The sequence below is a fragment of the Dysidea avara genome, chromosome 3 (assembly GCF_963678975.1).
Source record: "Dysidea avara chromosome 3, odDysAvar1.4, whole genome shotgun sequence".
Taxonomy (NCBI): Eukaryota; Metazoa; Porifera; class Demospongiae; order Dictyoceratida; family Dysideidae; genus Dysidea; species Dysidea avara.
Window position 1 is genome coordinate 43,098,644 of NC_089274.1, and position 15,479 is coordinate 43,114,122.

The 15,479-nt window shown below is 39.1% G+C and overlaps 1 protein-coding gene across 1 annotated transcript; it reads left to right on the forward strand.

The window, feature by feature from the left end:
* The first annotated feature begins 1,377 nt into the window (after positions 1–1,377).
* On the forward strand, positions 1,378–4,536 carry LOC136251084 (uncharacterized). Its single transcript, XM_066043463.1, has 3 exons — positions 1,378–1,617; positions 1,724–2,465; positions 3,193–4,536. Exons 2-3 carry the CDS (start codon positions 2,459–2,461, stop codon positions 4,140–4,142), a joined length of 957 nt encoding a protein of 318 aa, XP_065899535.1. The 5' UTR covers positions 1,378–1,617; positions 1,724–2,458; the 3' UTR covers positions 4,143–4,536.
* The last annotated feature ends 10,943 nt before the right edge of the window (positions 4,537–15,479 follow it).

Sequence of the window (15,479 nt, forward strand, 5' to 3'; positions counted from 1 at the left end):
AGTTTCAACTCTTCTACTACTAGGGCTGGAGCAAGCAATAAACTCTTGATACCTCATCACCTTAACAACACAGCTCGACATTCTTATTTCCATCAGTTACCATCTTTGTGGAATGCCATGCCGATAATGGATATAAACACATCATATTTTACTCTCAAATCTAAGCTTAAATCATTCTTATGGAATCACTTTCTAACGAATTTTGACGAGAGCAACAACTGTACCTTTCACTTCCTTTGTCCTTGTAGAACCTGTCATCAATCCAGACCTCCAGTCACAAACTTCAAACATTTATAATTAATCAACATAACATTGTATAATTGTAGATAATTTTGTACTTAGGCAGGCTGATGGTGCAAGTTACCATCAGACCTTTGGTGTCACTTTTTCACCATAAAGCATTAAATAAATAAATAAATAAATAAATAAAATCCTCGTTACGGTGCGCGAAAAGTTTACAGTCGTTACAGGCAGGGCCGCCCACAGGGGGGGGGGGGGGGGCAACTGGGGAATTTTGCCCCGGGCCCCAGCCTGAAAGGGGCTGGGGCCCCATGAAGGGCCCCCTGAATACCTGTTTAAAAGATCGATATACTCTAATAGAGCAGTCAGATCTAAATACTCTAATAGAGCAGTCACAGTATTCTTCAGAGGAGCAGTGTAGCAAGCTTATAGATAAGGAGATATGGTTGGTGATGGGTATAGTTATTGTCATTGCCAGCAGGTTGTGACCTTTTTTTTTTTTTTTTTTGGTCTTCACCTTACAACTTGGGTGAAGGGCCCCACTTTAACTCAACTCTTTGCCCTGGGCCCCTTAATTTCTCTGGGCGGCCCTGGTTACAGGTGGAACATTTTGCGTTTCTTGTAAGCTACAAATACGTGTTTATTGGTTACAGCTGGGTTACAAAGCACCTACACTAATTAGAGACTGGACTGGTTATGGACACTGGCGAGTAGCAAACAACAGCGTAACAAGATGCAAGTTAAAAGGTGAAGTATAGTGTTTCATAACGGTTGGGCAAATTTCCTGAAGAAATAAAAAGTGCAGCATCATTTGTTTACTGTTCTTAGCTTCACTTGTAGCAGGTAGAGTGGCTTTAGCTAACCAGATATCCAATGTTCCACTGTATACTCAGACTGTTTGGATAAAACAACAGAAAACAGGCACTACTTTGGGCAATTGTTTTACCCAAGTCGAACAAGTGTTTGGCTAAAAATTCATTTCAGTCTATCAAACATTTATTTGGTTGTGGCATAGAGGCTATGTTAAGATAGCTGGTAACGATCAGGGGCGTAGGCAGGGGGGGTTCAGATGGTTCGGACGAACTCCCCTTTCAGAGGCAGATTTTTTTAATTAAAAATCACACCAAATCTTACAGCCCTGGAGCTCTCCGGTAGCTACTTGCCCACTGGCGCTCCTCTGTACTACTCCTGAGGGTCACATCACATTAATGCTGAACCATTGAAAAGCATATCTATTGCATCACATGATCAATTGCACACGTGATGCATGGTTGAAATGGCGCGAGTGAAATGGCGAAGGACTGTTCAATGGTCGGTTGAGACATATTACAAGGCAGCAGCTGATAAATTTGAGTGGTCATGTTATACATGTGTCAGGTTAGCACAAACTGTGAATTGTTGATGTATATTTACTTGACGAATGGTTTGTTTATTTGTTTACATGTTGTGGGCACGTGATGTCTCGAACATATTGGAGTACAAGCCAAGTCTGAAGTTGCTGACCATCAACAGGAGGACCGGCCGAGAATAATGTATCTGGAAAGAAGTATTGCCAACTAAGGGACTCGAGTGTGGAGGGCTTCCGTGTGTTAGGAAATTGAAGTTGGCTGTCAGTATGCTGTCTGGAAGTGAAGATTAGTTAGTTTTACAACAGCTAGGTTTATAGTTTCTATAAGCTGCATAAACAGCAGTGTGTAGGTTTTAGCTAGTTAGATGCATAAACAGCACCTTTTAATGTTACTGCCTAAGGGCACATTTTGTGTATGCATCATTTTCATCCAAACATGGTCTAGGGGAAGCACCCAGGCCTTCCCCGAAAGACATTCCACTTTAAATCCGAACCCCCTTCAAAAAAGTCCTGGCTACGCCCCTGACGATGCTACTGAAATATTTGCTAACGCGTACCTGCCAGTATCCACCTGTCGCCAATGATATTCCCTCCAATGTCCAGACAAGCTGTGTTCTGGTTCAGTACAAAACGCTACACAATAAACAATGTAAAAGGAATGTCCACGCCTTGAAACTAGCCTTCAAACAAGCGAGAGAAAGCCAAACAGCCACCCGGTACCAGAGATAATAAACAACCGGGATTGGAAACGCCTGGAATTTAACACCTTTTTACAAGTAAATCCCCGTTATGGTGGTCGCTATTCAGAACCAATCCTTACTGGAGTTATCAGTTGTGTTTCGCTAAACTGCCACGTCTTACTGTGCTAAAATGACAGGTATCAATGGCGGATCCAGGATGGGGCAAATGCCCCCCCCCCTAAATTTGTGGAGGAGCCACTGGCAGTCATACTTCTGATTAAAATAACTACTAAACTTTGTTGGGCCAAGAAACTCATGAAAATATGTACATTTTACTAGCAGTTGTTACAAATTTACCTGAAATCAAAGCGAACCAAAGTCAAATTACCTGTGAAATCGTCACCAAGCACCTTCGTACGTACTAAGCGCCTCTAAAAATAATTATCGTGTTGTATTTGTTAAAGACATTCAGAGCCTTTTAAACAACTTTTAAGACTTCACAACCATCTGAAAAGGCAAAAATGGCAAAAATCAACAGTGAAACACTACTAAGAGGTGATTATTTGTTGCCTCAAAAATGCAACATTGAATTAGAATCTGGCTCACTTACAACTTGGCTTCTTGTGCCCCTCCCCTTGCCAACTCCTGGATCCGCCCCTGGGTATGATTAGTCTTTATTGTGTGTGTGGCTCGCGTTCGTATAGGCTCCATCTGTCACATGTACAATTCCACTATCAGAGCCTATAGGGCATCATAGATAGTATAGATAGTATATACGATCTATGAGGGCATCTATTGCTGATGACTCTGGGTGCTTGCAAACAAAATGTTGAGAGTATAAGACCCCTGTACTTGTATTGTAGTCTCTCTCAGGGCTTTGCTATTAATACTTGCACCTTTAATGTTGCCTTTAATTATGTGTAGCTGAAAGTTTGCTGGTGGCTGCAGTGGATAGAGTATTGAAGGATGACGCTTTCCAGTTGCCATCACCTTGTGCTACAGCCACCATCAGCGTAGCCAGAACAGTGTCTGCCTGGATCAAGGAAAACAGCAGTGCAGTAAACAAGTTTGAAAAGGACTTAGTTTCGTCATTAACCACTTGTCTTGAACAGCCTAAAGTGAAATCGGCAAATATAAATAGAGAAAAGATGTGGCGTGCATATCATCAGCTGCGAACATCAGATGGATATATAAAGAAATGGGAGAAATTTTTGCAAGCAGCTGGAATTGCAGGAAAATGCAGTATATTTTTCCAAACGATAGGTGATCACCTGTTCAAGGAACTCATCAAAGTACATCATCCCCTGAATGAGCAGGTAGGTAGCAGCAGCACTTCAAGACTCCAACTTACATACATGGAGACAAATGCTGTACGTTATGCTGCTGGGTACATCCCGAGGTTGTTAAAGAAGAAGCTGATCAAATCAACTAACCCATTAAAGGACGACTTGCAATTGTGTTTGATGCAGCTGATTGATGATGATGGCAGTGAACCTCATGTTGATGATTCAAAAGATTGGCTAGAGAAGATTGACCGGGGTAAATTGATCAAAGTCAAGAATGATACTTTTGAAGTTTTTATTGCAATGGAACATTGTTTGCGGTCACATATAGCAAAGACTAGTATTCCAAGCTTTGGCGACAATGTTAAAGAAGAAATTATCTCTTCTCCAGATGTGCTGTTTGTTTGGAGCCTACTAAGTAGTGAGTGGGAAGAAAAGACAAGCAATGAGTTACTGAACATGATTGTTTCAGAATGGGTGAAAATTCGGGGTTTTCACTATGCCAGTGGGTGGATAGAGAAATACAAAGAATCCCAGAAACAGATGATGCAAAAATCTAAAGGACTGAGAAAACAACTACAGTCTAACTGATTAACATAATGGTATTGAATGATTAATACAATAGTTCTATTGGTGAAAGTTGTACAAAATTTACCTTGAATGATTAATATAATTGATGAAAGTACTATAAAATTAACTACTGATGTAAGTTGTATATATAATTACCAAATGTTTACTTCTTTTTCCTCCTTCGTTTTGGAAGTGGCTCATTAATATTTTCCTTGTCCATAGCGGTATCAAGCTTGCTTCCTCGACAATTACCACGTTTGGGTGCTTGAGCCACAGATTTAACTACCCGGATAGCTTGAGTGTTCTTTAAGAAACCGTCGGCATTGGGATTATCATTCACCCCTCCTCTTTGACGCTGCAAGCCAAAAAAACGCTCCAGTGAATCTTGGCAGATCCTCTGGCTAAGGAAGGATGACACACCAGGAACAGTGAACAGGTATCTAACAAGTTCCACAAAAGACTTGCCTAGAATAAACTTGCACTACATACTAGTTCAGCAATATGTACATACACTTACATGTCATTCTCATACCAAGCCTGGTTGCTGGACTAATTAACATAAGACCCTTCTGTGTCTTCGTAAAGCCTTGCCGCTTCTTGACCGATTCCTCCCACTGATCCAAATACCCTAAAAAATCTTCTTCAAGCCACTATCATAATAATAATTATTACAAGAGGTATTTTGTTTTGTGCATAATTACTTTCAATCTAAAATCTTCTTCATCTTTTTTTTCATAAGGCTGCTGAAATATTTTCCTTGAATGATATCCATGGTGATAGTCATGGACATTAAGTGTGTCGAAAAATTTGTCCATCATGCCTACAAACTGTGCCGTTTCAGCTACTTCATCTTCACCAAATTGCTCTAGGGCATTGAACACGGTATTGCTTAGCACCTAACCATCATTAATCCCATGAATAAATAGTGTATACACAACTACCCACCTGAGCAGCAAGATCTACTCTCATTTTGGAGAATGAGGTGAGAAATATATGTTCTCTCTTGAGCTTAGGGAGAATTCTGGTACCCTTCCCTGGTTCTATGTCAGCATTGTACAACTTGACTAAATGGTTCCAAGATATACTCTTGCCATTGCACTAAAATTATGCAACAATCAAATTTTACACACAACTTCAGAATCATACCCAGAGACTGCGATTCTTGGATTGCCAACAGTTGCGTATTGTCTTTAACAAGTGTGGGGGATCCGAAATAAAGTAGAGATGCCGTCCGTCATCAGCATAAGGGTTGATGACCTTGTAGAGGACTTCTTCAGTGGGGTCGTGCAACTTGATGAGTCTCCTGTTAGCAGTGTTTCCATCTAGAGTAGCAGCAAGTACCTGAAACAACACAACACAAAATATCAAAACACAGACAATACTCCGAGCAAGTCAGAGTAGTATACAAGCATACCTTAAGGCCACAGTTTTCAACTCTACGGACAGCTTCCCAGAATGGCTCATAAAGCAAGTCTCCTGAAATATCAGTACATGGAAACTGAGCGTATGGAAACTGAAGGCTTGTAAACAGTCCTCTAATCATAAATACCATCATGGACTTCGCTAACACTTGGTCAGCAGGCTTGCCACCTTCAACCTCACTCTCAAACTTCAGGAGATGTGTATTTATGTCTCCTAAGTCACAAAATCCTGTTAAGCAACCTGTGTGCTTGTCGAACACCAAGTCTTCTTTCAAGTGCATCTCATCTAGTAGCATTATCACACACTTCTCTCTTTCTGGACAGCTATCAACTTTAGCAGCACTCATAAGCATCTTGTCCACATCTGAAGAAAAACCACTGGCAGCCTTTATGTAATGGGTATAGTCCCTCAATGTTCTCTGGGATGGCAACTGCAAGCATCCAGAATTTTGTAAAGCTTCATAAGCTCCACCAGACCTTTAAAACAAACGTTAGATTCAAATTTCTGAATTTTTATGCATACCTATGCCGTAAATGTAAGCACCATCGAATAATCAAAGGATGCCAACGCATGCTGCGGGCATCCTTCTTTGAGGCAGCTTCAATTTGTTGGTTCCAAAATATCTTCTTGAATGAATCTGGTGGCAAATCATCTAAAAAACTTGTGCTCTGAGATGCAATCTCCTATTAAAGTTTAAAAACCATTTTTTAAAACATTGCGCTATGCGTATAGTTCACATTCAAATCTTTGTGCATATCATCGTCCACTTCTATTCCATTTGATTCACAGTACACTGCAATCCTTTCTTTCAAACGATCATTCTGCTTTGAAAGGTTTCGGTACTCCTTTGCCAGACCACCTAGCCTGGTGACTAGTACTGGGACTGGCTGGCATCTACCAGTAGTAAAATAGTATAATAGTAACAGGTTATTCTATACTTTCTACACACCCATAAGTGATGTGAGTGGCATGTGTAGACTCATCATCAGGAGGTCTTGACTTGTAGCGTTGATGCTGTACAATCAAAGTTGATCTGTAGCAGGAGCAGGCAGAACAACGGACATTACCACTACGCTTGTCTGTAGTTAGAAATAGTTGGCAGTTGTTACTCCGTATTGTAGGAGACGACTTCTTGAAAGTGTCAAGATAACCAGGGCATGAGCCTACAGAAGGAAGTGATGACCCATATTACAGGAAATAACAACAGTAAGCATACTGCAATATTAATATAGCTACTAACCAGATATGTGATTCAGTGTAGTACTTCGGTAATGCCATAAGTCCAAAAACTTTTCATCGGGGTTCCCAACACATACTTCAGCTGAGTCAATAAGTGTTAGTACCTTCTCCATATCATCAACCAACTGAATCTTCTCTGGCACACCACTGAATAAGGGGTTAACTGTAGTGTCCACTTGTTGGGTCCTCCACATTAATGTTCAATGAAAATCACTGGATACTACTATGGTGGCAATAACAGCAACTGCTGTTGCTTCCTCACCCTGAATAACCAGCTTACAGATAATCAGGGGATCTTCTGCTGTTATATTCCAGGTGGAATACTTAGATATTAAAGCCTTGACACGCCTTGATAGCTGAGAAAGAGATTGAATATGTGCCGACGTGAATGCTGCCAACGACAAGGAAATCGGACATGTTAAGGCACTGACACTTGCTGTAGTGTCTTCATTTGTCTCCTGCACCATAATGTCATCACATTTCTTCTGTCTCTTCTTCCTTTCCTCATTCTTTCTATGGACAGCAAGCCTGAACTTTCTTCCCCCCATGTTCGTACATATCTGAATGGATAAAAAACATTTATTTTTAAAATTCTCAAACATGAAAATATATCATTGCATACAAAATGTAAAATGCCTATGCAAAACTATAGGACAAGTACTATGCTACAGCCAAACTACGTTATATGAACAGTTATACATTAGAATATCTTCCCCCACAAAAACAAGGTATCATTGATTCTTTTATTTAACTGAAAAACGCATTTTTGACCTTTTCACAAAGCAGAGAATAAAAATTTTTAGGTTATGCAAATGTGTGGGTCAAAATGTTTTTAAATAACAAAATCCAAAGCAAAAAGACCTCTTCAAAGGCCTAAACTTCCCCCACAAAAAATACTTCTATGGCCTAATGGCGGAAACGACTCCAAGCTAAACTGTTCGAATTATAAAACGCGTGAAAGGACTAAAATGACTAACCTCTTCTCAAGCAACTATACTAAAACTCACGAGAGGAGACTTAAGACACCACTACCTTCACTTCCAGTAGTTTCAACACGTTTAAAGGTGTCATTGCACCTACGCGGATCGCCCGTATACTACTATTGGTGTGACGTCACCGTTTCCAATCCCGGTTGTTTATTATCTCTGCCGGTACATTTCAACAAAATTTCCAATGTATTGGCGCACCGTAACTAGGATAGGTAAATAATTTCACGGGCGTTTCCAATCCATGTTCGTGTATTGTCTATGACTGCAACAAGAACTGTCTGGAAAATCACAAACGAGATACCTGGTACCGTGGTGCGGCATTTCAAACTCGCGTAGCCGTAAACGGTACCTGGAAAGGCAAGACTTTTTCCAATTAAAGAGCCGTTTGTTGTAACAGGCTATCCACGGAGCTGTAGCACATCATGTTGCCCTTCAAAAGACCTAGAGGAGAATCTACATCGCCAACCAAACCAGAATCGAACGTGTGTACATCGTTCGAAAATTCAGTGACTGATGCAATGGTGACTAGCTAGAATGTGTTTGGTGTGAGCGTCTGAAGCACAGGAGTTGTGTTAAGATAAGTGATGACCAATATTGTATATTAGCGAATCTCCCCACAATGTTGTATATTTTTGTACACCATGCTTTTGCAAATTGCCTGGTGCTTTAGCTGCCTCTGACAAAACTGATGAAGTTAACTCCACTATTGATAAAAGCTTAAAATCATTTGAGCTAAACCTAATTAATAAGTTTGACCGATTCTCTGATCAAGTCCAGCAAATAGCAAAGAACAATCAGCTAAGTGTCAACTTAAGGAATCAAGCAAGCAACACCAAGTTACTTTTTCTGACCTCAGTGCTAAAGTTGATGCCTTAGCAAAAGACATCACCTCCAATAGCACCCAGCTCGTGACACTGAAAAGTCAGCTAGACGGATTACATAAAGAAAGTCCAACGATGGAATTAGAGGAAGGTGTCTTAACTGATACTACTAGTTCACTTACAAGCGAGTCAGTAACTACCATCACCGTTGGTGTTGTAGATGAGCAGAGAGAACGAGACAGGAGAAAGCTAAATCTGATCTTCCACAATGTGCCTGAATCAGCAAAGCAGAGGGGTCCTGAAGGAAAAGCAGACGATATTAGTACAGTTAATGGCTTATTGCATCAATACCTTGATTTTAACCCTACAATTTCTAATGCAGTCCTATTGGGGGAAAAGTCTGATAGACCCAGGCTCCTCAAAGTTTCTGTTGCTACAATTCAAGAAAAATCCACCATCCTGTGCAACTGCTACAAACTGAGAAATAGTAAAAACCCTACATACATTCAAAAAAATTTTGCCACCTGATCTAACTCCTTTAGAACAAAAGAAAGACAGACAGAAATTGGCTGAAATGAACAAAGACAACAAGATATACGAGATAAAAAAAAAAAAAAACGGAGTAATAGTGCGAAGGGCCTAAGTCAGGCTCCTCGTACTGATAATTTAACTAGTAGAAAATTGATTATAATTAATTATCAAAGTCTAATTTTCTAAGAAAGATTCTTTCTCTTACTTAGTTTCTGAACACAACCCTGATTTTATCATTGGGACTGAATCATGGTTACTGAACTCTGCATTAAACAATGAAGTCTTCCCCCCCCTAACTTTACAATATTTAGAAAGGATAGAGACAGTGGATACGGCGGGGTATTTATAGCATGTAGATCTAATATTCAATGCAAACCCATTGAAATTGTCACAGAATGTGAACTAGTGGTCTGTGAAGTTCAGTCACCCCGTGGCCCCCCACTTGTCATAATATCTGTATACCGTCCCCCATACAATGATCATGTATATATGGAAAATCTCACTGACTATCAATTACACTGTAAATAATTACAAGAACTCCACTATATGGTTTGGTGGTGACCTTAATCTACCAAATATAAACTGGGCTGACAACACCATCAGCGGTACTAATTACCCACTCTCACTATGTAGCATCTTTCTAGACCTACTCACAAGCCACGGCTTTACACAGATGAATCTATAACCAACTAGACATAATCACATATTAGATATTTTCCTTACAAATCATCTAGCTCTTATATCTGATGTCAAAGTTATACCTGGAATAAGTGATCACGAGGCTATGTGTGTTGAATGTGATCTAACTGTAAAGTCTGTATTACCTGTTAAAAGAAAACTTTATTTGTGGAACAAGGCAGATTTCACATCTATCAATCACCTAGTAACAGAATTCGCCAACTCCATTCTTGATAATACCATCAATACCCCAGTACAAGATTTATGAGATGCCTATAAGTCAATGTGTATGAACTGTTTACAACTAGTTCCCACCAAAACTACCCCCTCAGGCAAATCCAACCAACCTTGGGCAACCCCTTTAATCAGGCGTATTTCAAGCAAGAAAAAATGATTGTACAATTGAGCTAGGAGGAGTGACTTAGTTGAGGACTGGAAGAAATATCGTGCTGCTAAAAATCTCATGCAGAAAGAGTGCCGAAGAGCTCATAATAGGTACTTATGTAATCCTGACTCTGACAGAGGTTACAAGAATCTATGGTCCTATGTGAAGTACAAAAAACGTGACCAAGTGACTATTCCACCACTGGATGTCAATGGGCTAACAGTAAGTGATTCACAAGAGAAGGCTAATGCTATCAATGCACAATTTTTATCTGTCCATATTGAGGAGGATGTCTCTACTCTACCGGACCTAGGGACTTCCCCATACAATTCCATTGGCACAGAAGACATAACCGTGGAGGGTGTTGCTTGTTTGTTAGCTGATTTACAGAGCCATAAAGCCCATGGTCCCGATGAAATTCCAGCTCGCTTATTAAAAGAGACTGCATACAATATGGCTCCACTACTCACATTAATATTTAAGGCATCACTGCACCAACAACATCTCCCTAGTGATTGGAAAACTGCCCACATTACTCCTGTCTTTAAGAAAGGATCACGCAAGAATCCTGTTAATTACAGACCGATATCTCTGACAAGCATTCCATGCAAGATCTTTGAGCACATAATATATAGTTCATGCAGTATATAAACACCTTGAGAATAAAGGAATTTTGTGTGATTCTCAACATGGATTTAGAAAGAATCGCTCATGCGAAACACAGTTGATCACAACGATACATGACCTAGCCACCCGTCTTAACTCTGGAGAACAGGTTGATGTTCTTTTTCTAGACTTCTCAAAGGCCTTTGATAAAGTGCCTCACAATAGACTACTCCATAAACTGGACTACTATGACCTAGAGTGGATTAAGCAATTTCTAGTTGGTAGAACTCAACAAGTTGTTATTGAGAATAAGCTTAGTGACTTGACCCCAGTAACTTCTGGCGTTCCTCAAGGGTCGGTTCTAGGTCCTTTACTTTTCCTACTATTCATTAATGATCTACCTCGCAGCATTGACTCTGTAGTTAAGCTTTATGCTGATGATGTCCTGATGTATAGGAGCATCAAGGATCCTAGTGATCATCAAGCCCTACAAAATGATCTGAACAAGCTAGCTCACTGGTCCACAATCTGGCAAATGCCTTTTAACTTAACTAAATGTGAATATCTCATAGTTACTAACAAGTCTTCCCCTCTCATGTATCACTATAAGTTGAATGACTATGAAATACAGAGAGTGCAATCAGCAAAGTACCTTGGTCTAACAATCTCAGGTTAACCTATCTTGGTCCACACATATATCAGGAATCATTGGCCGAGCTAATTCTGTCCTGTCATTTTTTCGAAGGAACTTTGGTCAGTGTACACAATCCATCAAAACTAAATGCTATCAAACATATATCCGCCCCATCTGTGAATATGACGCAGTCATCTGGTCACCCCACTTATAACATCCACCAATTAGAGATGATTCAAAGGAAGGCTGCTAGGTTTGTGTTCAATGATTATTCTCGACATTCTAGTGTTACAACAATGTTAAATGAACTTGATTAGAAATCATTAGAAAAGCGAAGAGATGACTCAATCTTAGTTATGTTTCACAAAATCATTAATCGGTATGTAGATATCCCTTATGATCATATCCTTCATAAAGTCCCAAGCACCACCCGTAGTATAGTAGCAGGAAATACCTACATTTACCCTCAAGAATTGATTCCTACATGCAATCATTCTTCCCTAGAGCAATTAGACTATGGAATCACCTACCTGATCACCTCGTGGAAACTGATAATGTTGATACTTTTTAATCTTTAGTATTATAGTTACATGTGATTAAGTTTATTAACGTTTAGTTTGTTAACTAATCATGTACATTATACTCGTGATTGAGGTTTGTACATTATACAATAATAATAATAATAATAGATCGCGAAGAGCAGGGCGTGGCACCAGAATTAATTACTTGCTGACCAAGGGACTCAAGCTGACTCAGACGCTAAGAGGCAAAGCTCGGGAGTTACAGCAACCAAAACTGAAACGAAGCACTGGACTGTAAATAATGCCAGCTGTTTATAGGCACCGGCGAATTATATTTGCGTATGGAGATCAAGGGCGATACGATGTTAACTAACTATACACTTTTAAATACTATACACCTTTAAATAATGCATTATAATCACAAGATTTATTATTATTCCCGCCTACCACCCCCAGCACAAAAGGCATATATGCTGGACATAACTGAAACAACAATAAGAAGTACTGTGCTTTTTTGTGTCACGATTTTTTCTAAGTTTTTTTTTTAAATTGCAATGACCGGCTAAATATCAACAGCCATTTTAATAACCTTTGTAGCTGGATCGTAGCTGTATAATTGAGGTACAGTAACAAAATTTTCGTAATAAAAAAATTCGTTTAAAATATTTTAGGGGTCTCAGACCAACCACGAAAATATTTTTCCACGAAAATTTGTCTGCCTACGGTATAGTTCTATGTATTTAGTTGGCTAAAGATTATTTACTCAGTTGCTTATATAGAGGTCAAGACTGCTGAGGTTCTTTTGAAGATTTTAATAATATTCATGTGGCCCACAATATTTCTATGGCTCAAGGGAATGCACCTTGTGTGTAGGATGGGATGCATATTTCCCACCAATTGTTCATGATGCTGAAAATCCCTCTACCAACTATAATATGTATGACCTTAGACAACAGATAATGAATATGATAACAATCTCTATATCTCACTGAAGCATGCTCATAGTTATGCTGATTGTGAATAGAATGTATTTCAGATTTCAGTGGTGCTATATAGCTACACATTGTATGGTAGTAATGGTGAATAGTACATTGTTGCATACCTTATAATTGGCTAGTTCAGCCAACATATAGCATACCTTATAATTGGCTAGTTCAGCCAACATATAATACAGTAAAAACTATATAATTGAGTCACTAAATACATAACCAAGTATAAACTGATAATCTAAAACTCCCCAAAATATGAATTACATTTGTCTACTGAAGTGGGGAAACTTTGTCCCAAGAGTCCCCAGAATAGACAGTTAGTAGATTTCATAATTTGTCACAGGTAAACCGTGAAACTACAAACTGTCAGTATGTGTGGTTCAGACCATAAGGAAATATGATACATTCCTCTACATGAAATGTATACCTTAATTTCTAAACAGTGTAAAACTTTCTTAACACTCGATCTATATATGCGACCCGGTCTGCGAAAAGGGCTCTTATAGCCTTTCCAATTGCATATATATGGTAACCCATAACTTGACTGGTGAATATGGTACAAGCCTACAATTTGGTCATTCAACAACCCTAACCTGGCAGTAGCTGTGGGTGTAATTACATGCTGATAGCTTTAGTAGATTAGGAGTTATGATTAGCCAAACATGGATAATTGGAAAGGCTATAAGAGCCCTTTTCGCAGACCGGGTCACATATTCTCTGTCCTCTGTACATCACCCAGGGAATCATGTTACAAGAAGTATTCCCAAAGAATGGTGATCTTGTCTAATGTTATATCTTGCCTGCTGTATAGAGTAGTTACTATTAAAGGCTTCACAGAACAGCAACTTGCCTGCATGGCAATATGTACTTATTTAATTCAACTTGTCCATCCATATTCAGTTAAGCTAGCTAACAACACATGTGTTTCATTATGATTACTATAGAAGTCATGCATTATAAAACCCTAGGAAATCATGGTACAGGAATGGCAATCATCTTTCCTGTTGAAGATTGTTTTCATAGAACCTGTGCATGGTGCACATCTACACAGTGCACAGTAGCTATTCAACATCATATTAGCTTTTAATTTCCATATGGTGATAGCTATATATGAGCTATACGTATTGATACAACTTTAAGAAATCGACACATGAAGTGTATATATACATATCTTCAGTTTTCCTCCATTGTGGTTCGTAAAGACCATATTCAAAACTCTACATACTAGCTAACAGTTTGTTCATACAACACACTAGATTGATTCTGGCCAGATATAAAATAATTCTGTTGTTTTAAAGTTTGTACACATGTAGCTAGCTATGTATGCAAGAACCTAATATATAGTATAGTAACACGGCACAGTCCAATATGATACTGTATATAGCTTGTCTAATTATACACTAACACGTGTACATTCACATGTTTATATTAGTTTATAATTTACAATTATAGCTACACAGATGATTGGTGAAACACTATACCTAACTACACTACAATTCTACTGTTGACATTTTGGTGACTCAATCAATTGTAGCCAATTGCAAGATTCTGTATACAGTTATGTACCACAATACCATTAGCTACAAGTAATGCAATGACTAGCTGTAGCTATAGATGTGTAATGATAGCTGTGTAGCAGCCCTGGAGTGTTATACTGCCAGTAGTATTATTATTTTGAATAGTGAGTATTAGTCTTGTCAGCAGACCTTTTTTCCGACCATTTGCAAATGACAGAAGAAAAAATACAGTCTGTGTTGATGAGACTAACTGAGTTAGTATTTGCATGAGAATTAGAGGTACCCGTACCAGCCAACTGATAACAATGTTGAGACCTATAACCATGTGACACTCAGGTTCACAAGATGAATTGTAGCAGTTTACCACGAGTTACAAAAGTAGCTACCAAAGCAGAAATTCAGTCCAACATTCAAATGAGTTTATGCCACCAGCTGTAGTCTACTAGTTTATCCTGCAGAGAATAAACTAATACACCACTCAATCACTTGCAGATCATCTCTGTTTAACACGCAGGTCGGGAGTCCCAATATTTACGTATTTCAAAATACTTACTAATGCTTTATGCTTTGTAGTACACACACACAAGCATGAGCTCACACACACACAAACACAAGTATGACAATGCAAATGGTGTACTAAAGGTCTGTAGGCTTATACCTACAGCCAAAAGTAGTACAGTGAAACCTCATTAATAGGGCCACCTTTGGGACCCACAATAAGTGGCCCTATTAGCGAGGTGGCCTTATTAATGAAAGCCTCGTTAATCTGGCCATAAACAAAGTGGTCTTATTATCAAGGTTTTCAATAAATTAAGACCTGGCTATAGTTGCTGTAACAGCTATATACATATACTACAGGTTTCATTATAGTGCACAGATAGGATTATGAGGCATAATGGCTGCTAAAAGGATGAAGCACATTGCTAAAACTATTGGCATAGCTTTTGAGGAGCAGCAACTTTTGCAGTGATACGTTGACTGTCCATTCAGCTGGCCCCTTTGTTAAGGAAATATTGTGTTAGTTTT